This window comes from Genypterus blacodes, unplaced genomic scaffold (assembly GCF_046128005.1).
Source record: "Genypterus blacodes isolate CSIRO-AG114 ecotype Tasmania unplaced genomic scaffold, CSIRO-AGI_Gbla_v1 ptg000006l_1, whole genome shotgun sequence".
Lineage (NCBI taxonomy): Eukaryota > Metazoa > Chordata > Actinopteri > Ophidiiformes > Ophidiidae > Genypterus > Genypterus blacodes.
The window spans coordinates 134,577-159,173 of NW_027466820.1; the positions used below are offsets into that span (position 1 = coordinate 134,577).

Sequence of the window (24,597 nt, forward strand, 5' to 3'; positions counted from 1 at the left end):
ACAGAGCAAGAGGAGCTCAGCCCGTTTACAGACTTTGGCACACGTGACAGTCAGATTACCTGTTTGGATGATTTAAGAAAAAAAAGTGGCGAGGCAGATCTGCTCCTGTCTGAAGGTCTGATGGAGCTTTACTGTGCTTGATCACCGTCTGAACGCTCCCAAGGGCTCTGAATGGGAGTTAGAATAGGTTATAACTGTCTCAGGCTGAGTGTCATGTGGTGCTATAGTGGCTGCAGTAGCCAGGGCAGCGTCCGTACTGTATGTTCTCCTCTTCATCGGAGGAACACCCCATGTAATCTTCATGAAGGCTGTTTGATGTAACCTGCCAAAGAAACTGGGCAGTGCGTTCTGTCATCACCTGTTAGACTGACTGGGGCTTGAAAGGAGCAGAGTTTCCTGCCGAGCCGAGCCTTCTCTTCTCCCCTGCCCTCTATTTCTCTTTCAACTTCCCCTCTCTGCGCCTCCGTACACGCCCCCTACATCTCCTATCCTCCTTTCTCCTTCTCACTCCTCCTCTGTGTCACCCCGCTCCCTAACCGAGCGTGGAGGAAAATACAAAGCATCCATCTTTATCCATGTGTCGGAGAGGCACCCCAGTCTCCCTGTTGCTAGGTAACACTGGAGAATGCTCCGGTTCATTCAGACTCGCCGACCATTCATGCAGCGGCAGGCTGGCTGGCTGGCTCGCCGCGGCGGCGGCTGCCCACCGTGTAGCTCGCAATCAGCCTGAGCGTTCCAGCGACGTCCTCTCACCGTGCAGGCAGGAGGAAGGGGAGATGAACGTGACGGTCAACACACGGCCAAATCTCATGTGTTTGTTGTGTTTCCAGACTTTAAACGAGCTGAATGGGGCTTTAGTTTGTGTGAACGTGTTGCTGTGAATGAAAACACGTGCCCTGCTTTGAGCCGTGAGTCACAGATGAGGCGTTTCTTCCTCAGGTTTTCGCAGGAAGTGTCGGTGTATTTTTAGGGTTTTTGGTGACCGAGCGTTTGACTGCAGTATCTCAGTATAAATCTATGATGGCACCCAGCGTTACATAACCGCATCCATAATGAGGAGCATCAAAGTACAATCAGCCACACACACATGTATCTGAGTGAAGCTCTGATGGCTCTGACTCACACACCCTCCTGTAGCACCGCACCTGGGCTTTATGAAGATGTGACTCATTTGGCGCCATTTAGAAATGTGTAATTATTGTAAATGCCATATTTTTATTTTGCTTTCAAACAAATGAAGTCCAAAGTTCTATGGCGCCCAAAGCACGACTGACAGCTCTGTGTCCCATAGGCGATGGAGTACTTGCCGGGCGGCGACCTGATGTCCCTCCTAAACAGATACGAGGACCAGTTCGATGAGTCCATGGCTCAGTTCTACCTGGCCGAGCTGGTGGAGGCCGTCCACGCCGTCCACCAGCTGGGCTACGTCCACAGGTAAGACGCCGGCTTACACGCAGACAGGGTGGAAGACACGTAGCGCCGGGTTATCTAACCTAGAGCCCCGAGGTGATCGCTTCTCTTCTTGGCGCTTGCAGGGATGTCAAACCGGAGAACGTCCTCATCGATCGCACCGGTCACATCAAGCTGGCAGATTTCGGTTCAGCCGCCAGACTGACGAGCGACAAAACGGTCAGAACGCCGCTGCAGATCGCCGTGTGTGTCGACGTGAACATTTTCGGGCAAGTGCAGTTGTTGTGAAATTAGTTTTTGTGTGTTTCCAGGTGGCGACTCCCATCGTTAACGTAGGGACGCAGGACTTCCTGTCACCTGAGGTCCTGGTCGCCATGAACGGGGGCTCTCAGGGGACCTACGGGGTGGAGTGTGACTGGTGGTCCCTCGGGGTCATCGCCTACGAGATGATTTACGCCAAATCTCCCTTCTCTGATGGAACATCTGCCAAAACCGTCCACAACATCCTCAACTTCCAGGTGTGTGGACTCTCCTTGATGACTGTGATCAGTGTGTGATCAGTGTGTGATCAGTGTGTGTTCAGTGTGTGTGTGTGTGTGTAATCGGCCCTGGTCCCCGTTTGCCTGCAGCGTTTCCTCAAGTTTCCTCAGGAGCCACGTGCCAGCAAGCCGTTCATAGACTTGGTGCAGAGCTTGCTGTGCGGAGCCAGAGAGCGGCTCGGCTTCCAGGGGCTGCGATGTCACGCCTTCTTCTCTAGCCTGGACTGGAACAACCTCAGACAAGGTGAGGACCATCTCCTCCCCTGAGACTCTCTCTTCTTCTCTCCTCTCTCCCATCCATGGTACCAAAACGCCCAATTTGGCTTTGAAACGTCACAGCGGACCGGAGAGATGACACGCACACTCGCGTTAAGAGCAAACGGCGATTGCTTTGCCCGTGTGTGTGTCGGTAGTAAAATGATGAGACTGTGTGGCAGGGATGAGAGGCGAAGCTCCGCAGCTCATCTTCTTCCCCGTAGACGCAGCAGTGATCCTTTTTTCAGACACGCGTACTGAGGAGGGACCGCACGTATGTGTTTTTGTCCAAAGTTACCGCCGTCGCAAACCCCGGCTCCACACTTTTTCCACCTGACAAACGTGAGAGATTGCGGTGATTCCAATTCACGCCGGCGAAGCCCCGGTCAGATCGAACACCGGGCTCTGTGCTTCACAGGCGCAGCCGTAGGTGTAATGAGCGTTTGGTTTTGCCGTCCAGAATACCTGATGTCTCCAGAGAGCTGGTAGTGTTTGGTGAGACGGTGTTCCATCTTGGTGCTCCGCTCCGGCTCCAGTCCTCCTCCCTGTGCTCAGTCCTCCATGCACTTCTTTGTTCAGGATCCACACCATTAGTTTGACTCGAGCACACTGCTGTGTTTGTAATGCAGGAGCTGTTTGTGCTTATGTGTGCATGTTAGACAGGAACAAGGGGGCCAGGGGGGAGGTATTCATCGATTTCACTGATTTATTGATTTTCTTTGGAGCGTAAAAATCTAAAAAACCCTATTGGAAAAAAATCCCCACGTGAAACCGATGAAAGGACAGAGCTGATTTATTGACGATCGGACGCAGACGGAGCTTTACGCCTCGGCTTTGACTCCAGCTGATTAGCTCGCTCTGCTGCAGTGAGAGAGAGAGAGTGAGCGTGCGTGTGTATGTGTGTATGAGAGAGAGGGAGAGAGAGAGCGAGCAGGGAAGGGAGGGAGGGAGGGAAGGAGGCACAGACAGAGGCAGCATGTGCACGAACGCGCGACTTACCGCACTCTAAGCTTCCACGGCTCCGCTCCGTTTATCCTCCCTCCCTTTTTCTCCCCCTTCTCTCCTTGTTTTTTTTTTTAAATTTTCCGCTCTCTCTCTCTCTCTCTCCCCTCTCTCTCTCTCTCCCCTTTTTTCTCCTTTTCTTGCCCCGTTCTATTCTTCTTCCTCCTCCTCCTCCTCTTCATTTCCAGCAGTTCTCCCGCCCTTCGTCCCCGCGCTGCACGCCGAAGATGACACCTCTAATTTTGAGGAGCCGGAGCAGGCGGCCCCCCGGCCAGCCCCAGCAGCGCAGCGCGGAGGTCTGCCAGCAGGCTTCCAGGGCCGGGATCTGCCCTTTCTAGGCTGGTTCTTCAGCAGAGCATTGACAACATTGGCCAAATCTGAGTAAGTGCTACCTGTTTACTACGCCGCTCGCCGCTTTATGGGCTTCCTTTTTTTTTTCCTCTCTCTCCCAAGAACCCCCCCCCCTTTTTTTTGTGTCCGGCAGTCACCACTGAGACTTCCTGCACACACACACACACACACACACACACACACACACACACACACACACACACACACACACACACACACACACACACACACACACACACACACACACACACACACCTCTTGAACACACCTTTGTTGGTTGAAGACCTCTGTCACCATTGATTGCCGGTCTCTCTTTAGACTCCTTATTACCATGGCAACAATTTGGAGGTGGCGTATCTCCAGGTGACCTCATGCGGAGCCCCGGTGCGGCTCGTGTTGCTTTGGTGTCGTCGGTGTCGTCCCTGTCGCGGCTGAACCGGGTTTGGCCGTAACGCCGTGTCAGACGAGGGAGGGGAGGGAGGGATCCCCCTGTTCTGTGGCGCTCTTCCTCTTCCTCTTCCCCCCCCCCCCCCTCTGTTGTCGTGCACGGTTGATCTAACGTAGTTGATCCGGCAGAGCAACAGAATTGGACCGGGGGGCCGTGAGCCGGCGTTGTCTTTGGGGCGCTGATTGATGCGGCTGAGTGTGTCAATGAGGTCCGCTCGCGAGGTGGAACCCCCCACACACACACGCACACACACGCACACACAGAGAGACGCACTCCCACCCTCCTCCCTGCTGTTATTGTGCTTGTCTGTTCTTGTGCAGCATAATGGGCCTGTGACTTTTACGGCGGTGCGTTTGGGACGATCATTATCCCTAATGCTCTTTGGCTTCTTAACCTCCTGATCATAACGCCAGAGGATGGGCTTCGTCTCAGTCCCTCCGTGGCAGCGCTCCGGCAGGTTCATAGTGCTGTGGACTGCAGATCAGCAGCAGCGGCGGCAGAGAGCGAAGAGGAAGAAAAAAGCCTTCATACATGAGACAGGGGGAGAGGATGAGAGCCCAGATTGGGGAAGAGAAGCTATTTCTATGGTTACTACCGCAATGTGGGTTTCCCCCCCCTCCTCTCCCCACCCTTGGTCCCCACCCCCATCTTTACCCGTCTCCCCTCCTCTCATTCTCCCTCCTCTCGTGTCTCCGTCCCTCGCTGTTACACCGTCAGTCTGCTCTGCTCGGGGGAGCCGGACGTTTTCTCCACCGCGTTTGATAAGGAGAGGCTGTGTGTGTGTGTGTGTGTGTGTGTGTGTGTGTGTGTGTGTGTGTGTGTGTGTGTGTGTGTGTGTGTGTGTGTGTGTGTGTGTGTGTGTGTGTGTGTGTGTGTGTGTGTGTGTGTGTGTGTGTGTGTGTGTGTGTGTGTGTGTGTGTGTGTGTGTGTGTGTGTGTGTGTGTGTGTGAGAAAGAGACGTGATCCCAGACCCCAGCAAAATGAAATGCTAATTGTGTGTTTTCTGCCGTTCTTTCATCGTTCTGTGTGAGCGTGTGTGTCTGTCTGTCTCTCTGCCTGTCTGTCTGTCTGTGTCTCTCTTCTGTAGTGGAAAAACAACAGCCCCATATTCCCAGGCTCTCTCACCTTCATATGGTGCAGTCTGTAGATTTCTTGCCAATCTTGACGGTGAAGTTCCAGCTGAACCTCTGAAGTCCTGTTGACATTTTTCCCCTTAGTTAGTTCTATAATGTGTAAACACAAGGGTCTGGGTTTACTGCTGGTCTGTCTGTCCAACTGACCCACCCTCGTCTTATTGCTGTGAACAGAGATCGCCAGATTTTTCTGGTTGTCATGGTCACCAGAAGATGAGTCCTAATGTTCTTCCTGAGGACCCTTTGACGTTCACCCCCATCGTTTTTCCTTTTAAAAACGCCTCTTTGGTCCCTGAGCAGGCATCTGGGAAACAACTGGCAGGGATCTCCAAATGCGTCGCCATGGATCCTCACGCCCCCGTCAGGATGAATCCCTACGGCACCGCCGTCTTTAGTGTTTCCGTATTTTATCTGCATCAGCCCTGACTGATTGACGCTTAATTGGTCGATTAGATGATAGATTCAGTTAACTGGGACATTGAATTCAGCCGTGCCCTTTAGAAAGTCTGGTTGGTCTGTCTGTCTGTCTGTCTGTCTGTCTGTCTGTCTGTGTGTGTGTGTGTGTGAGATTATTTTTAACTCTCTGACTCAGTTAATTTATGAAAGAATCCTCTGTGTGATTGTGTTTGAGGACTCATTCATACAGACTCATTCATTCATTCATTCAGTCATCCATTCATTCATCAAACAGAGCAAAGGGACCTCTGAAATCCTCTTAAAGATGGCAGAAGAAGCAGAGATCCTCCAGTGAACCTGACATGAATACAGACTGAGCTGAGAGAAGGTGCAGCTCGTCCCCACAGGTTGTTCTGTCAGAGAGAACGACAGAACGGTCCAGACTCTCAAGGTTCCGTCTCCACCACGGATGGATTTAGGCTCCATCTCCTCGACAACGCTCTGCTGAACACTCCGCCTCCATGTCGTCAGCCTTATTAGATTTTCTTACAGGGATTTGTCCTAAAAAAAAAAAAAAAAAAAGGAGATTCCAGTGTGTGTGTGTGTGTGTGTGACGATGCCCTCTGTGTCTCTGTCTCATTTGTGATGTGTGGGGGCGGAGTGTCTGAATCTTAACTGCTTGACTGAACAGTTACAGTCGGTGCACAGCGTAATTGTGTTTGGTTTTACGGCACGATATGAATCAGAAATCTTTATTTTCATAGCACCTTCATACGACGAAGGTGCTATACGAGTCAGTCTTGTGGTATTTGTTGTGTTGACGCTGTCCCTCCCTCACTCCCTCCCTCCCTCCCTCCCTCCCTCCCCTCAGGTCAGTGTCTGCAGGCCTCAACTCTCCTGCCAAGACCAACTCTATGGAAAAGAAGCTTCACCTGAAAAGCAAAGAACTGCAAGAAACTCAAGACAAATGTCACAAGGTGAGGCCGAGCTCAGTCACTGTGGCGTTCATGCGTCTACAGCAGACTGAGAGACAGCGTACCGAGCCATCTCTAGATTTATTAGCAGCTGTTGATTGAACCATCTGCCTTCAACGAGCTTCTGCCTCCTGCTGTAGTGAAGCAGATTCATCTTAGTGTACGCACATTAACACAACGTTCCTTTAAAGATTGTTAAAGATACAGCTGTGCCTGCTGTGTAATCACCTGGCCATGTTCAGATCTGTAAAGGTAAAGCTACATGGACGCAGTTAGAGGGTTAGCTAGGTGGATGATCCTGAAGTGTTGACGTGGTGGTTGTGTCTTCCGTGCTCAGATGGAGCAGGAGATCTCCAGGTTCCAGCGTAAGATGACTGACCTGGAGACGGTGCTCCACCAGAAGGATGTGGAGCTCAAGGCCTCCGAGACCCAGAGGAGCATCCTAGAACAAGACCTCGCCACCTACATTACCGAGTGCAGCGTGAGTCATCCCGACCAGCCGCGTGTTCTGTTTACCAACTGATTGTGGGGCTTCAGTTTGTGTGTGTTCGTCTGCTGTGTATCCGCAGAGCTTGAAGCGAAGCCTGGAGGAGGCTCGCGTAGAAGTCTCCAGAGAAGATGACAAGGCCTTACAGCTGCTGCATGACATCCGCGAACAGAGCAGCAAGCTGCAGGAGATTAAAGAGCAGGTACGTGAATCATCCCCTCGTCTCCTGCGTCACCATAAGGAGCGTGACCATGTGGGGTTTGTAGATTAACACAAGAATCACATGAGAGAAGGCGTTGCTGAACTCTTACTTGAGGCTGTGTTCATCACAGTAAAGTTCAGGGTCACATGTGCGTCTTCTCAGTATCTTATATTATAATGAAGCCTTCCACGAACGCCCCGGCTACACGAGCAGGGCTTCCCCCTCCGAGGACGCCCTTGTCCTCACTCAGGTCCTCCCTGCAGATGGTATCCGTGCAGGTGGCATCCCCGCCTGCAGAAAGTCACTGAGCCTCCTCGAAAACACACACACACACACACACACACACACACCCTGCTGGAGCCAGTGTAGTGTTTTTGTATCCTGAGCAGAAAAGGTTTGAAGTTAACTAAGGAATACTTTAAATCCAAATATAAACCAGCTCATCTGCATGCACATTAATTATTGGTGGCCACAGAGCCGGCGCTCCTTTGTAACTCGGCCCCCTGTGGAGTTCCCCCCTTCTCTCATTAAGCTCAGACGGGCGTCCACACATCAAAGCTCAAGTGTTAAATGCAAAACATTATTTTAGACACCAGTGAGATGAAACATTTAAATGTGACAGCGTGCGGCGAGCCTGCACACACACTTCCCCCCCCAGACGGTCACAGACGAAGACGTCGTCCTCCGCTGCCGCTCTGATTCCCCTCAGTAGAACTCCGGCTTTTCCCTCGGTAATCCTGTACTTCCTGTTTGGTGACATCGCTGCGGTGCACTGCAGGTTCCGTCGGTCAGTTCACAACGGAGCGCGTCAGCAGATCTGTGAAATCCGTCTCACGCTCACCGCTCCGCTCCTCTGCTCAGCCTGAGCCAAAGGTTGCTGTTGTTGTGGCGACGACTGGAGATGAAAAATGCATCTGCTAAATGATTAAAGGCCGACCTGGAGCCGTTAAGTTTAAAAGGCTTTCCAGAACGGGCGTCTTGTATTTGGAAACACATTCATGTCAGCGACTTTACAATACATGACTGCAAAATGAACATTTAACAGAGTTGCTTTTAACTTGAGCAGCTGCACGGTCCGACTGATTAGATCTCTGACGTGCGCTCACATTCTCTGCCTCCGAAGATGAAAACAAACAGTGTTCATACGGAGTTAACACCAAACCTAGAACAGATTACAGCTGAATAAGTCCACTTTTTTATATCTGGGTGAAATCTGGCTGATTACGGATTCCCTTTAAAGTAATTTTAGAACATTTTGTATATTAATGTATTCATCCAACCCCTCTTTGCTTGCAGATTCTGTATTTCTAAATGAAATTGAGTGAAGTGATAAAAGATAAACGCAAGGAGAAGAAAGTTGAAGATACGAGTTCAGATCAGCTTCCACAGTGTGTGTGTTTGTGTGCGTGTGTGCGCACACAAACTGGGTGGTTTGTTGTTGTGGAATATTGTTTGAGAATCCTTAATTCAGTTTGAAAACAATTCCCGTCCCCTTTCCTCCACGCCAGCCAAGGGTTTGTTTGCTCATCTCTCAAATGTTAGTGGGGTAAATCTGCTGTGTGTTTGTCAAACATGAGCACAAACGCAAACACAGCACAGTTTGATAATGAATGATTGGTGAGAAAGTGGTTTTATATAAGATGAAGCTTTTCTTCAGTTGACTGGATTGATTTTGTTCATCATCATTATCAGTCTCAGGCTTAAACAGCTGTGTTCCTATAAAGGCACTGCAGTATTTGATTGCACACTTTTAATGAGCTCGAACCTGAAAATGGGGTGTGTGTGTGTGTGTTATCATTATCAAATGTTATTATGCATGAGGGAGCCTTTAATGTGAGCTTGTTGACGAGTTTGAGACGAGGGAAACAGGAGAGCAGAGTCCAGATCAGAAATAGCTTGGATTGTTGTGTTAGATAATTGAAGTGATGTCATAGCTTGTAAGCATTCCCTCTTGACGCTCCTGTACTGTCTGTGGCCTCAGGAGTACCATGCTCAGCTGGAGGAGATGCAGGTCACCATCAGGCAGCTGGAGGAGGACCTGTCGGCCGCACGGCGCCGCAGCGACCTCTACGAGTCTGAGCTCCGAGACTCGCGGCAAACCAGTGAGGACCTCAAGAGGAAAGCTGTGGAATACCAGCAGAGGATTCAGAAGGTAAGCTTCAGGGCCAGCGACATGAACGTGCTCACAGGAGGGTTCAGATCGATGACGTGTGTGTGTGTGTGTGTGTGTTGTCTGTTTTCAGGCCAAAGAGCAAGGCAAGGCTGACGTTGAGGAGCTGCTCTCCAAACTTGAGAAGGTAAAAAAGGATTGGAGCGTACACACTGTCTCTACATGTGATCGCCCCCTGCTGTGTCAGGACTCAGGACGGAGCTCACCGCCTTCTGTTTTGCTTCCTCAGACCAACGCTGAGCAGCAAGTGAAGATCCAGGAGCTCCAGGATAAACTGTCCAAGGTAAATAAACTCCAAACTTTAGCCGACACTGAATTATTTTGGAAAAGGACCAAAGCTTGTATCAAACACAAAGCCTCTGTCTCTCTGTAATTGGAGGGTATTTTATCTTAGACAAGTTTGTTTGCACTTTCCCTGAGTCCTTATTCCCTCAGCTGAATTTACGTCTCCACGACAGATTCTTCTCTCTGAGTAGCCCAGATTCCTGCTGCCTGTTCTTTATCCTTCTCTGTATCTGCTTACTTAACGACGCGTCACTGGACAAGCCTCCTGATTACCCTCGGGCCCGTCCGTATCCACTAACAGCCTTTGATCCCTTGACCTCTGCCAGGCGGTGAAAGCGAGCACGGAAGCCACCGAGCTGCTACAGAATGTCAGGCAGGCCAAAGAGCGGCTGGAGCGAGACCTGGAGCGCCTCAGAGGGAAAACCGACTCCAGCGACACACTGAAGCGCAGACTGAGGGAGACGGAGGTATCAGGACCTAAATAGTGATTAATGTTTGTACACCGACTCCCTAATAGGACCTGAATTGTTAATAATAAGCCGGTGTGTGTGTGTGCAGGAGGGCAAGAAGACCCTGGAGAACCAGGTGAAGAGGCTGGAGATGGTGGAGCGGAGGGAGAACAAGCTTAAGGATGACATTCAGACCAAATCCCAGCAGATCCAGCAGATGGCTGAGAAGATCCTGGTGAGGAGAGCAGATAAGGCTTTCTAAGAGTCTGGCCCCACTCTCACCTCCTGCTCCTCCTCCCATTCACCCTGTCATTCCTTGTCCTCACACACACACGGGGGAGCTCCTCGCTATCTTAGCTCTCACAGACGACTCCTGCTGCCCTACAGCACAGACTCACACAGACTCGCACACACACACACCTGATACATCCCAGAGTCAACCGGAACAGGAATGTGGAACGTTCAAAGCATTAATTAGCTCAATTGTGACAGTAAACATCCCTCATATCCACATGTATATCGTTGTTCTCAATCACAAATCAAACAGAAACATATTAAAATGCCATAATGGACGTTTAGGTTCTGTAAGTTTAGTTGTTGATGTAGATTCCTTGATCAACATCTGTCTGAACCCCGCCTGCTGCGGTGTATCTGCTTGTGTCGTCATCGTGCCTCATGTATCCTGAGTAATGTTTGCTACTCTGCAGGAGCTGGAGGAGAACTTGAGGGACGCCCAGTCGACAGCTCAGAGGATGGAAACCCAGCTGGTTCAGAAGGAGCGGCTGTTTGAAGATAAGATCAAGGTGCCTCACTGTCGTGTTTACAAGCTGCTGTCCTGTCCTGACATTATAAATCTGTGCTGTTTTTTAAATCAGCTGTGGCCTAAATGTGTGTGTGTGTGTGTGTGTGAGATTGACACTGGTTCTCATCATTCTCAGATTCTGGAGGCCCAAATGAAGGCCGACCTGGCCGACAAAGAGAGCCTGGAGGCTAAGAGAGCCCAGCAGGAGGAGGAGTCCAGGGAGAACTGCAAACTGATCAGCGAACATAAAGCCGTAAGAAAAACACAAAGGGCTTACATCCGCTAATCATCCGCAAAGTCACACTAAATCCCCTGATTTTACATTTAGACAAGACGGCGGGGGGCTCTGCCCGATCCGAATGAGGGATATGAGAGATAAAAGCATTGTTCTGTACCTGTTCCTGTGCAGGGGCGATTCTATTCAATCATTACGCAGCATCAGATACAGAGCCGGTGGATACAACAGCACGGTTTCATTTCCTCGACGCGACGCTGAGAAGCAGCAGAGCTGTAAGAAAGCCTGAGACGCTTACAGCTGTTTCAACATGAAAACCTTTGTCCAATCAGTGTTTAATCATTTGTTTCTCTGCAAAAAGATTCATTATAAATCGCCAAATGTATTCCAGTGTCCAGTCAGAGGATGGATTCAGCTGTATTATGTATAACGTTACACTATAAAGTCTGAGCTCATGTCCTAATCGGGTTAATGTGGTGGACTTGAAGCAGTAAGAAGCTTTTAGTCTCCGTCGTCTCACGCTGACTGTAGAAGATTAAGGCAAGACTTTAATGGACGTTAATAGGATTTCAGTGAAGTACACCGTTCTGTTTCCTATCAAATAAGCGTGCACGACCATGATCCCTAATAGGATCGGACCATCACTCATACTGCTTTTGATGTCCGCCGTCTTATTGTTTCTCTCTTCCTCCAGACCATTAATGCTATGGATTCCAAGATGAAGAACTTAGAGCAGCGCATTGGTGAGCTGTCGGAGGCTAACAAGCTGGCGGCTAACAGCAGCATCTACACCCAGAAGAACATGTGAGTTAACTAGACCGCCTTCCTTCCCGCCCACTCTGATTCTGTCTCCTGCAGCCTCCAGAAGCTTCGTTGGAGCGTGCGTTCACTTAAATGTGCACGGCGGTGGATCTGCCTCTGCTGTCTGTAAAATGCTTTGATCTCCTGGGAAACAGCAGCGGTTTGAAAGTAAAAAAAACAAACCAGAATGCAGCTTCATTTAAGTTGAACCTAGAAAAGTACATTGACAATTAAATGTTCCCCTTCCTTTGGCGATATTCTGTACACTTCCTCATGAGCAGCTAGAAATGTTTGCTTCTTTAGATCAGGTAGGAACGGCACAACGCTCAATCATACGTCTGTGTTCGATCAAGCAGACGGCGTCAAACCAGAACTGACATCTGTGTTTCTGCGTCTTGTATCAGGAAAGCCCAGGAGGAGATGATCTCAGAGCTTCGGCAGCAGAAGTTCTACCTGGAGTCTCAGGCCGGGAAGCTGGAGGCTCAGAACGCCAAACTGGAGGAACACCTGGAGAAGATGAGCCAGCAGGAGCAGACCAAGAGGAGTCGGCTGCAGGAGCTGGAGAGCCGGCTGAGAGAGGTGAGGCCAGAGTTCAACCTAACAGGCGCCCCGATGAAGATCAACATCAAATGAAAGTCATATTTCTGATTGTGTAACCGTGTTTAACACAGTTATGCTCTCAGGCGTGTAGTTTACTGGAGGATCACAGCACAACCACTCAGTATATAGACAAGCTCTTTCAATAGGGATGTAAACTCTATCCTGTCCTTCCTGTTCTTCATCCACAACTCTGTTTCCAGTGTGTGTATCCGTTCACTGCAGTCCTTCCTTATGAAACGAGGCTTTCATCCTCCCGCTGTTTGAAAGCTTTCGCCCCTCAAACGCACAGTTGGACAGCCTGCCGCCTGTGTGTCACGTCTCTACATCCACACACTCTTACCCACTGAGAATGCGATATGCAGATTGGCACTAATTGCCGGTCTTCCAGCTCTCTCTTGTACGAGCGCGCACGCACACGCACACACACGCACACACACTCAGTCCCCTGACTCACGCAGACGTACTGTACGTGCTTTCAGAGGAGACCTGCTCCTCCATCTTGGTCTATAAGTCACAATGCCATGAAGAAACCAAACACACTGGTTTATTCCAGTCTATGGCTTCTTCACTTTTTGTGTGTGTGTGTGTGTGTGTGTGTTTCACCTGCTTTGTGATCCGAACTTTGCCATCTGATTCTGTGACGAGGTCGCAACAAACGCCGGGAAAAAAAATTATGCAAATTCCGTACCCCCTGATTGACAGCGCTGTTTACACCCCCGACACCGACCTCAGCGCCTCCCTTCTCTTGTAGATGGGCCTGGAACACGAAGAGGAGAAGCTGGAGATCAAGCGGCAGGTGTCGGAGCTGACCCTGTCCCTGCAGGAGCGCGAGTCTCAGATTAGCAGCCTGCAGGCCGCACGCCTGGCCCTGGAGAGCCAGCTGCAGCAAGCCAAGACCGAGCTGGAGGAGACCACCGCCGAGGCCGAGGAGGAGATCACAGCCCTCAGAGTGAGACCACACACATGTTAAAGAATGTTCCATTAGTCTGAAAGAGCTTTATAAAGAAAACACATGAACAATTACACATAGAAGGCATTTCTCCAGTCCTTACAACCCATAACACATTCATAAACACATTAATATCATATTTTAAGTCCTGTCAACACCAGCTCAGCCTGTCAGTGATGTGTTCCTCTCCCACACAGAACCACAGAGATGAAATTCAGCGCAAGTTCGACGCCCTGAGAGACAGCTGCTCAGTAAGTCCTCTCCCATGCTTTTGTATCCAGCTTACAAGATTAATTGATGTATTCGGAGGTTTGTACCGCGATCAAGAATCCGGCATGGACACACAGCTAAATGTCTTAATCCCCCACTCACGCATGCTTGGCTAACGGTTAGCATTCTCCTTTGGTGTTGTGTGGCACTTAACTCTCCTCCCTTTGTTGACACCTCTGTGGCATCTGTGCCTGTAAGAATAGATCCATCCACCGCTCAGAGGTTGGGTTACACAAGGTCAACACACTTGTAGACTATTGTTATACGGCTAAAATGTGTCCTTTAATGTGACTGTGTATAGTTTTGGAGTCTTCTACAACATCCTGTAAAAATGCATTTGGTCTATCACATGAAGTTTTGTGAGATATCAATGTGCTCCGATGCTCTGACGACAACCGTCCACCTGTCGCCTCTCTCCCCTCAGGTGATCACAGACCTGGAGGAGCAGCTCACACAGCTGAGTCAGGAGAACGCCGAGCTCAACCGCCAGAACTTCTACCTGTCCAAACAGCTGGACGAAGCGTCGGACGACAGGGAGGATCAACTGCAGCTCAGCCAGGAAGTGGACCGCCTGAGGAGGGAGGTGGCCGACCGCGAGATGCACCTCAACAACCAGAAACAGGTACACACACACACACACACACACACACACACACACACACACACACACACACACACAGACACACACACACACACACACACATCGCCAGATGCTTCAAGACACCTGGAACAACTGCCTAGACCAGGAGATACAGCAGAGTTAAGATACTTTTAATAAGAGGCTTTAGTGTGACACATTTGGTCTATATTATCCTCCTATCCCAGACGAGAGACGCAGGAAGCCGTGGGTTGCAGTGTGTGTAGACGCTGTCACAATACTGAGACTGTGCTGTCCGTTACATTGCAGCATTGCTTTGCCTGTAGTTTTGTTTGAAAATCTGTTCTAGTTTCATCACTCCTCTGCCCTTTGTGTTCCTCCTGCCAGAACATTGAGACGCTGAAGACCACGTGCAGCATGCTGGAGGAGCAGGTGGTGGAGCTGGAGTCCCTGAACGACGAGCTGCTGGAGAAGGAGAGGCAGTGGGAGGCTTGGAGGTCGGCCCTGGAGGACGAGAAGAGCCAAGCCGAGAGACGCACCAGGGACCTGCAGAGGCTGCTGGACAATGAGAAGCAGAACAGGTGACATGCAGGGGATTGTGTTTGTATTTATTTACTGCCCACACACATATTCTTACATATTAAGTGTGTGTTGCTGTTCCCAGGCTCCGTGCAGACCAGCGCAGCTCCGAGTCTCGCCAGGCGGTAGAATTGGCAGTCAAAGAGCATAAAGCGGAGATCGTGGCCCTGCAGCAGGCCCTGAAGGAGCAGAGGCTGAAGGCTGAGAGTCTGTCTGATACGGTGAGTCACAGCCAGACGTCTCCGTGTCCGACCGATAGAACTCTCCACCGACCGCAGTCTGCTTAGAGAGGGAGAAGTTTGATCCTGACGCAAACTGTGAATGTTTTGTTGCGAGAGTGAAGTTGACACGTGGAAGTGTTTTCACAGCTCAATGACCTGGAGAAGAAGCACGCCATGCTGGAGATGAACGCCCGCAGCTTACAGCAGAAACTGGAGACGGAGAGAGAGCTGAAACAGAGGCTGATGGAAGAGGTAGAGAGTGACACGCAACTAAATATAACAGTGTCATTCAGTGAGGTGTATGACAGCATGATCTGTTCTGGGCAGAGATGATGTTACTGAATAATAAGGCTCATCATATTTGTAAACAGTTATTGAGTGAAGCTGATCCTGAATGAGAGAACTCCCTCTGAAAGTATCTGTGTGTCCGCGCAGCAAGGGAAGCTGCAGCAGCAGATGGACCTGCAGAAGAGCCACATCTTCCGTCTGACCCAAGGCCTGCAGGACGCCCTGGACCAGACCGACATGCTCAAGACGGAGAGGACGGATCTGGAGTACCAGCTGGAGAACATTCAGGTAGACACGATGGCTCTGCTCCCTCAAGACACCCTTCAACCAGACCTCTTCACATAACAACATAACAGAAGACGAGCTGCTGATTACATCTAAATTAAATACTATAAAGTTGGTTTGTGCTGCAATTGGTGGTTTGATACGTTTTCCCCCGGAATTGAGTATTTAGATTTAGTAAGATCTGATTTTCCCTTCTCTTTTTTTAACATTCACAGTAAGTAGCTCTTCTCTTTCATCTTTCTATGTAATCTTGTCTTATAATGATTCAAAGCAGTGGGCTGTAGGTAGAAAAGGGAATTACTTAGATGTTGTGAAATTGTAAGCGATGCTGGCAAACACTGTAAAGGTTTAACAAGGTTTCTCCTGTGTTACACAATCACCTCTTCTCACAGGGAATTCCTTCAAAAGTTGTCTCCTGTCGCTGAGGTTGTGTGTTTGTGCTCCTGCAGGCCGTCTACTCCCATGAGAAGGTGAAGATGGAAGGGACCATCTCCCAGCAGACCAAACTCATCGACTTCCTCCAGGCTAAAATGGACCAACCCACCAAGAAGAAGAAGGTCTGTGGAAATAAGAGTGACACCTAAAGATTAGCATGGAGATTAGCATCGCTCCAGAATAACCTGAATGAGTTTAACAACACGTCATTCTCAGTCCTCGTCTCTATTTGTCCCTCCCCCTCCCCCCCTGAACAGGGTATATTCGGGCGGCGTCGGGAGGATGTTGGCACCACGACTAATGGCGCCCTGGTCCCTCAGGCCCAGCCCACAGTCCCCCTGCAGTACAGTGACATGAAGCTGGCCCTGGAGAAGGAGCGCTTGCGGTGTGCAGAGCTAGAGGAGGCCCTGCAGAAGATGAGGATAGAGCTGCGGTCCCTCAGAGAAGAGGGTGGGTCTCGCTTTTAGACTCCCTACTATTCTAGACTCCTTGTGGGGGTCAACAGTGAGATCTAATGTTTTATCCTGGTGGTTTCCTTTCCAGCAGCACACTTCAAAGCCCAGGAGCACATGACTCCGTCCACGCCGGCCCAGGCCCGACACCAGATCCTCATGTCGGCCATCGTCAAGTCACCGGAGCATCAGCCCAACCCCAGCAGCCTGCTCAACCCCTCCACCCGCTCAAAGGAGACTTCCACACCTGAGGGTGAGCCTCACACACACACACACACACACACAGAGCTATGTGTCAGCAGCGGCGTAGAGGTTGAATTGCTGCACCAGGATGATTCACCCTGCTGCGATCGGTGCCTACGCAAATGGATTCCCACTTTGCTTGTTTTATTTATGTGGTGTTTGTGTGTTTGCTGCCTCTTAACCAGGGGCCTGTCTCACATCCCGGGATCGTAAATCAAGCCGAGTTAAACCCAATTGACCTCTCCAAACCCCCTTTACAGACTGACGCAGGAAGGAGCTGTGACTCTCCTGCGTCTCAGACCTCTCTCACTTTTTTATACCGGGGTCCATGGAAACCAAAGCTCATTTGTGCCGCATGCAGGCCAGCGTGCTCTGGGTCAGATTCAGTTCAATGGGTTTGATCAAAGCACTCCACCGTTGTCAAATCAGATCCCTCTGAAATGAAATGAGATCACCTTTCCTCAAGTATGCAGAACTCATATCAGAGTGAGACGTTATAGCCTGGGCTGTCTGAGAGGCTTACTCACTCACTGATGTGTGTGTGTGTGTGTGTGTGTGTTGTTGTTGTTGGAGCGTCTTTGGTGATGTGTGACGTTCACTCAGGTCCTTAGTTGACCTATTCGTCTGTAGACTGAACTCTTATGGAACACAGGAAAGCCTCTAAACACTCCACTAAGTACCTACAGCTGCCTTATAAACACACACACACACACACACACACACACACACACACACACACACACACACCATGATGGGAACCTTATGAGAGACAAACGTTTGGACCGACACAGCCGGGGCGCGGTGACCTTAACTCTGTGAGAAAGGCCCCATGATTGTCTGAAAGAATTACTCTGCCTTTGCCGAGCCTATTATTAGATCGCTGTCTCCTTTCTGTCTCTCTGCTCTCGCCCCTCGCAGAGAAGAGGAGGGTCACTTTTGAAAGTAAGTTAGCAGCCCTTCACTCGTTCACACGCCGCAGTGGCTCCTCATCGCCCCCACGCTCATCTACCTGCATGTTACACACACACACACACACACACACACACACACACACATCGTGGTTGTTCTGATGTCAAGCCAACTCTTCAGATTGATGAGGCAGGTTGATCTGTATGAAGTGTGTTTACTGCCACACTCCTGGGGTCATCATCTACGTACACAGCCTATGGAATGTTACCCAGATAACCTCTAACACATCTCATGGTCATTGGCATGCATGATTCCTCTTATCCTCGGTGAAGCAGTCATTGAATGCCAAACGCCGCAACAAATCAGACTGAATGTATCTGAACTGTGAGATGAAGTGTATAACAAACCTCCTGTGTGTGTCACATGTGTCCTACCTCACCTCCTCTGCCCTCAGACATTCCTCCCCCCGCTCACTCTCCCTTCCCTGTCTGCCTCGCAGAGTTTGGTCGCCGTGTGAAGGAGCGAATGCACCACAACATCCCTCACCGCTTCACCGTGGGCCTCAACATGCGGGCTGCCAAGTGTGCCGTCTGCCTGGACACGGTGCACTTTGGGCGGCAGGCTGCCACTTGTCTGGGTCGGTATCTGGCGCTCTAACTCGGCTCGCTGTACGTGCGGAGATGTTTTCAGTTCAGCGTTTTATCCCAACACCCTCCATGTGTGTGTTCTCTTAGAGTGCCACACCCTGTGTCACCCCAAATGCTCCCCGTGTCTCCCGGCAACCTGCGGCCTGCCCGCCGAGTACGCCACTCACTTCTCAGAGGCGCTGTGTCGGGAGAAAGCGAACTCGCCGGCCCTGCAGGTGAAGGAGGCCAGCGGACACGTTCGCCTGGAGGGATGGATGAAGCAGCCGAGGTAACTCAGCTGCACTTTGACCCCGAAGCAACACGCCGTATGCAAAGCGCTTACACTCCTGAGTTCATTTGTGTTTTGCTCACACAGGAACGGCAAGCGTGGGCAGCAGGGCTGGGAGAGGAAGTACGTGGTGCTGGATGGAACCAAGGTCTCCATCTACGACAGCGAGCCCAGAGAAGGTCGGTGTTTCATATCAGGAATAACCAAAGTATAAGACTCATTCACACTTTATTATCTATAATCACAGTGAGGTCAGCTGTGATTGTTTATGATTCTTACTGCACTAAAGCCCGAAGCTCTCATTCAGTAAAGTTCATTGTAGCTGAAACAGGACGGTGATGCTGGATGTTGTTCTCCACTAATAAGTGTTGTTAAACCTAAAGCACACATTCTCCACACTCTCTGAAACACAAATTAGGGATGAATCCCCCTGATGAGTGCAGAATGAAGTAGATGAGAGGTTCACAATGTGCAATAGAGCCTAATGAGGAGATTCTAAAACTCGCCTGTTCTGTATTACGAAGAGATAGAAACTAAGCTGTGTGGGTCTGTAAGGGTTAAATGTGTGGAACAAACTGCCAACATATTCTTTCATGCCTGTGAGGTGAAACAAAAGGTGTGTGTCGGTGTCGATCAGTGTTTTATTTGGTGTTTCTCTCCTCCAGACTGTGTGAAGGCTGAGGAGGAGTTTGAGTTGTGTCTGCCTGACGGAGACGTGACCGTCCACGGAGCCGTAGCGGCGTCTGAGCTCATCAACACAGCCAAGTCAGGTACTGGATGCGTCCCTCCTCAACCTCCTCTGTACTCGTCCATCTGCTCCCGAAAGCTTTAATTGCACAAATAGAACAAAATGTGAATCAGCTGAGCCTTGAAATTAGACAGCCCAACAATCTGTGTCTGTGTGTGTGTGTGTGTGTGTGTGTGTGTGTGTGTGTGTGTGTTTCTTCTAGACATCCCATACGTGTTAAAGCTGGAGTCCCACCCTCACACCACGTGCTGGCCGGGCCAGGCCCTCTACTTCATGGCTCCCAGCTTCCCCGACAAGCAGCGCTGGGTGGCCGTGCTGGAGTCGGTGGTGTCCGGCAGCCGGGGGTCAAAGGACAAAGTGGACTCTGATGCAGTGAGTGTCAAGCGTGTGCGTCTGTGTGTTCTCCACGTGACTAATCTTACTTAAACTATCTGGAGACAAGAACAGAACTCCCCAGTGTCTACACATGATTAACCTTTACTCAGGGTGTGTGAGGTCACAGCATACAGTGTGTTTGGTGTGAAAATGAGGTAAAATCTCTTGAATGTCATCATAAAGCATCAGCTCAGTGCCTTCACATCTTTTTCCTCCCCTCCCCTTCTCTCTCTCTCTCTGCATGTTCTCCACATCCGTGTCTTGTATTTGTGTGTTGCCATTGTCTTCTTTGATGTGATTATACTGTGTGTGTGTGTGTGTGTATTTCCATTCAATGGGATTGTATGGATCATATTATAGGCAGGTGCTTCTAAAAGACAGAAGAACCTTTCACCTCTGGTTCAGGTACAGTAACTGGCTGCACGAACGCTTGGGCTTCAGTCCACCGACTGGCTGAGCATGCAGCCGCTGTGCACATCCACATCCAGAACACTGCACAGCTCCAGGCTGTCACACACACACACACACACACACACACATGAAGTCTACAGGACTGTACTTGCATAGTGCATGGATGTGAACAGGCGGCCGGCGCTGTGCTCCTCTGCCATGATGTCATGCTTTGTCATGCATGTTCTGCTTCAGTCCCTTTAATGAAACACAACCTGCACACACACACAGGATGGCTAACCCAGAGCCAACCCTGCTCCTCTGGAGCCACAACACTGTTTAGATTCCATCTCTCTGCACCTTCCTGACCGTCTACACCAGGTGTGTTCAGTGGATCAGGTTGAGATGGAGCAGGGAGTGTGTGTGTGTGTGTGTGGGAAAGAACATCTGCAGTGTTGTGGGTCCCACAGACACCAGACTGAGCTCAGCTTCTCTCTGCAGGCTCCTGCCCTGGTGTGTGTGTGTGTGTGTTTGCTGCTGCCTCATACACAGTTCCTCATCCCTCTCACATTCTGTGGTATTTTACCTTGGAGTCAATCTTCCATTTTCTACTAAGCTGTATGTCCGTGTTTCTAAAGGTGTAGCTCCGCCCCCCCAGCACTCTGATACCTGAACTGGAAGTACACACACATTTATTTAAAGCATTTCAACATGCAACTTTTCACCTTGAAGCAGAGTGTGTGTTGTTAGTGTAACCCTCCAGCAGCTGTCACTCACAGTGAGCTGCGTCCCCTGACACAGCCTGAGGCCGGGGCTAGCCTGAGGTAAACAGCAGCCATGAAGCCTGAGAAGACATGACAGGACATCACACACGTCTACCAGATGACACAGACGCTGATAACACACTGTATTACTCTTACCAGTACACACTCGCATTGCTTTGTCTCTGGGAAAAAACAATCTCAGCAGCAGGCTGCTGCAGAGATCCTCCGCTGAGTCAGCGTATTGATCCTGAATGATAGATTCAGAAAACAGTGCAGCAGCATAATGAAGCCTCTGAGGCTCTGAGGCTCTGACCAGTGTGCTGCAGCTTTGGTTTGGTCTAAAGCAACGGATCTGAAGATAACCAGCCTAACCTACCTGTTCCCTGCTCCATCTGTCTCTCCCTCTCTCTGTCTCCCTCTCTTTCTCTGTCTCTCTCTCCCTCTGTTTCTCTCCTTCTCTCCCTCTGTCTCTATCTCTCTCTCTCTCTCTCCCTCTCCCTCTCTCTCGTTTCCTTCTTCCTATCCCGACAGAAGCTTCTGGGAAACTCTCTGCTGAAGCTGGAGGGTGACGACCGTTTGGACATCAACTGCACTCTCCCTCTCACTGACCAGGTACCAGGATGTAAACCTGTAGCCTCACACTCCTCACACGTGTAAACAAAGTCATCTCTCAGTGTGTAACAACCACTTCCTGCGTCGCTGCTGTAAGAAGCTGTCAAAGCTGCGTCTCCATAAATGAGATGACGCTCAGCGAGCATGCAGCAGGGTTTTAATTATCTGACCCGCTATCGGCTCATTCTTACAGTATTTAATGTCTGTTCCTCCTAAATGAAGCCAGGCACTCCTTCTCTGTCGGGGGGAGGTACGCACGCGGTGTTTAAAGGATGGCGTCGTGTCGTGTTGCTCATGAATCATCGGTGCGTTTTTGAAATCACAAGCGAGCTATTTCTGATCTCTGCTAATTGCCACAGAGTTGTGTTCTCCGGCCCGACACAAACACAACAGATTTCACACTCAATTAACACCTGAGAGGCACAAGAAGGGAAGTTTGTTAAATAAACCTCTTCAAGTCGAAACGCAGCGCTGCATCGTGGTTGTCTGTGGTTGGTAACTTAAACTGAACTCCAGGCTGTCGTCATCCGTTGCCGTGCCGAGTTCATCTTTGTTTCCTGTCACGACAACACCGAGAGACTTAAGACACAAACTGCTGATTACATCCATGTTCCTATTTGGACACCGCTGGTTTCTGTCTGATTGTCTCGTCCACAGCAGCTAAAACAAAACCCTGTCGGTACTAAGTGTGTGTTGCATAAGGTCAGTGTGACAGGTGGCCTGAGGGCTTCAATCATGTTCACACTGACAGGACCTTTGTCTGTCCCTTTAAATGAGCGCTCTCACCACCACACCTCCTACATCTTCCTCTCAGATCGTCCTGGTCGGCTCGGAGGAGGGTTTGTACGCTCTGAACGTCATAAAGAACTCCCTGACCCACATCCCTGGACTGAGCTCCGTCTTCCAGATCCAGATCCTGAAGGACCTGGATAAGCTGCTGATGATTACAGGTTAGTAGACGTGACGACACGGAGCCCGTCCTGCTCCTCACGGCCCCGCCCTGCTCTGCGTGTGTTTCTGATGGCGTGTGTGTGTGTGTGTCCAGGAGAGGACAGGGCCCTGTGCCTGGTGGAGATCAAGAAGGTGAAGCAGTCTCTGTCTCAGTCTCACCTCCCGGCTCAGCCCGAGCTCAACCCCTTCATCTTTGAGACGGTGAAGGGATGCCACCTCTTCTCCTCTGGGAAGGTGAGTTAGATTCTTATTAGCAGCAAAGCGTTCTGGGTAGACTCTGAGCAGCTTGTGTTTACTAAACCCGTGATATTCCCTCACAGTGGTGATGTAAATGAGCTCAGTGTCGGCTTCAGGTCGTCTGAATGAGGTTCTGCTCATCAGGGAGAGGTTTATCATCACTTTGACAACGTTTGATTTCTGAATATGACAGGAGTCGGCACTGTGAACGGATTTAAACAAACCAAAACAATGTGGGAATAAATTTACAGCCTCCTGCTTCCTGGTGTCGCAGGATCCTGTTGACCTGGAAACGAATTAATGAGTAGAAGAGTGGAGAGTGGGAAGATATGTGTGTGTGAATGTGAATAGTTTAAATGCAGTGTTTCTGCTGCTCTCCACTCTCTCTCTCTCTCTGTCTCTCTGTCTCTCTCTCTCCAACTATACTTCACATGTTTACACGGCTGCAGCTTCTTGAAGAATGGGGTCTTTGTTCTGTCGGCACTAACGGCGTTAATGAGCTGCTCCTCCCGTGTGTGTTGGCAGTGTGGGAGTGCGATGTTGACCTCTGACCTGTTCCTCCCTCACAGATTGATAACGGGACCTGCATCTGTGCTGCTATGCCTAACAAGATTACAATCCTGCGACTGAACGAGAGCCTCAACAAGTTCTGCATCAGAAAAGTGAGTTGTCCCGGCTTAGAATCGTCTGAATGGTGGATGGGCGTCTTGGCGCGGCGCATCGTGGCCACGCCCCTTCCTGTACTCAACTCTGCTTCGTCTTTGCAGGAGATCGAAACGTCAGAACCGTGCAGCTGCATCCACTTCACCGGCTACAGCATCATCATCGGCACCAACAAGTTCTACGAGATCGAGATGAAGCAGTATGTTCTGGAAGGTACAGCAGCGCTCACCGCCGAGACTCGATGAGGCATCGCTCGCTTCTTTTAAAAGAAATGACATCATGAAGCAGTTGGTGTTCCAAGCGAGTCCACACAGGTGCCCCTCTGTTCTCTGCCAGCGTTAAAACAAGCTGACTAACTTAGACGCCCTCCTCCTCCTCCTCCTCCTCCTCCTCCTTACAGAGTTCCTGGACGTAAACGACGTGACGCTGGCCTCCGCCGTCTTTGCCGCCTCCTCCCACAGCTTCCCCATCTCCATCATCCAGGTCACCACGGCGCCGCAGAAGGACGAGTACCTGCTCTGTTTCCATGGTGAGACCTTCTCTCTGCAGACACTGATCACTGTAAACATCTACCAGTACTTGTTCTCCCTCCTAACCGAGCTGTGTGTCTGCAGAGTTCGGCGTGTTCGTGGACTCGTACGGCCGCAGGAGCAGAACCGACGACATCAAGTGGAGCCGCCTGCCTCTCTCCTTCGGTGAGGGATTCGGTTTACTTCCTCCACCTCTGACCCTCAGTGTGTGTGTGTGTGTGTGTGTGTGTGTGTGTGACTGTAGAGCCTAATGTTGAGTGTGTCTCCTTGTCTTTGCCGCCTCAGCCTACAGAGAACCCTACCTGTTTGTGACTTACTTCAACTCTCTGGACGTGATTGAAATTCAGGGACACGCTGCTCTGGGGTAAGATGGCGTCTCGTCACTTAGCAACCAAACTGGGTTACGTGTTTGAAAAAAGCCCAAACTCTGTTGCATTAAGTGTATTTAATAATGAAATTGAATGGTGGAGGAAATGAAAGATTTACGATGCAGGGAGTCGTTCTCTAAATCAGCTCGGGGCAACGTTTACTCCGCTCTTAACTTCCCATTATGTCTCCAGCTGATGCCTCCACTAGAGGAAGTGATTATCAGTCCCTGCAGCATGGCGGACACGATGTCTGCAGCGTTAACCGTATCCTCCCTC

General features: G+C 50.3%; 1 protein-coding gene across 1 annotated transcript in view; it reads left to right on the top strand.

Annotated features, from left to right (window-relative positions):
- cita (citron rho-interacting serine/threonine kinase a) overlaps positions 1-24,597 on the top strand; it is a 30,965-nt gene that overhangs the window by 2,509 nt on the left and 3,859 nt on the right. The window contains exons 6-45 of the mRNA XM_076149967.1: positions 1,292-1,434; positions 1,536-1,629; positions 1,722-1,928; positions 2,040-2,193; positions 3,395-3,587; positions 6,406-6,511; positions 6,846-6,989; positions 7,078-7,197; positions 9,179-9,349; positions 9,441-9,494; positions 9,597-9,650; positions 9,979-10,119; positions 10,211-10,336; positions 10,809-10,904; positions 11,040-11,156; positions 11,833-11,942; positions 12,344-12,518; positions 13,291-13,488; positions 13,686-13,739; positions 14,183-14,380; positions 14,744-14,937; positions 15,021-15,156; positions 15,304-15,408; positions 15,592-15,732; positions 16,179-16,286; positions 16,422-16,614; positions 16,708-16,869; positions 18,268-18,405; positions 18,503-18,683; positions 18,771-18,862; positions 19,349-19,453; positions 19,634-19,803; positions 21,492-21,572; positions 22,387-22,522; positions 22,618-22,757; positions 23,330-23,422; positions 23,528-23,636; positions 23,824-23,952; positions 24,038-24,118; positions 24,239-24,317. Of these exons, the coding sequence (XP_076006082.1) occupies positions 1,292-1,434; positions 1,536-1,629; positions 1,722-1,928; positions 2,040-2,193; positions 3,395-3,587; positions 6,406-6,511; positions 6,846-6,989; positions 7,078-7,197; positions 9,179-9,349; positions 9,441-9,494; positions 9,597-9,650; positions 9,979-10,119; positions 10,211-10,336; positions 10,809-10,904; positions 11,040-11,156; positions 11,833-11,942; positions 12,344-12,518; positions 13,291-13,488; positions 13,686-13,739; positions 14,183-14,380; positions 14,744-14,937; positions 15,021-15,156; positions 15,304-15,408; positions 15,592-15,732; positions 16,179-16,286; positions 16,422-16,614; positions 16,708-16,869; positions 18,268-18,405; positions 18,503-18,683; positions 18,771-18,862; positions 19,349-19,453; positions 19,634-19,803; positions 21,492-21,572; positions 22,387-22,522; positions 22,618-22,757; positions 23,330-23,422; positions 23,528-23,636; positions 23,824-23,952; positions 24,038-24,118; positions 24,239-24,317 (5,228 nt within the window). The remainder of the gene's footprint in view (positions 1-1,291; positions 1,435-1,535; positions 1,630-1,721; positions 1,929-2,039; positions 2,194-3,394; positions 3,588-6,405; positions 6,512-6,845; positions 6,990-7,077; positions 7,198-9,178; positions 9,350-9,440; positions 9,495-9,596; positions 9,651-9,978; positions 10,120-10,210; positions 10,337-10,808; positions 10,905-11,039; positions 11,157-11,832; positions 11,943-12,343; positions 12,519-13,290; positions 13,489-13,685; positions 13,740-14,182; positions 14,381-14,743; positions 14,938-15,020; positions 15,157-15,303; positions 15,409-15,591; positions 15,733-16,178; positions 16,287-16,421; positions 16,615-16,707; positions 16,870-18,267; positions 18,406-18,502; positions 18,684-18,770; positions 18,863-19,348; positions 19,454-19,633; positions 19,804-21,491; positions 21,573-22,386; positions 22,523-22,617; positions 22,758-23,329; positions 23,423-23,527; positions 23,637-23,823; positions 23,953-24,037; positions 24,119-24,238; positions 24,318-24,597) is intronic.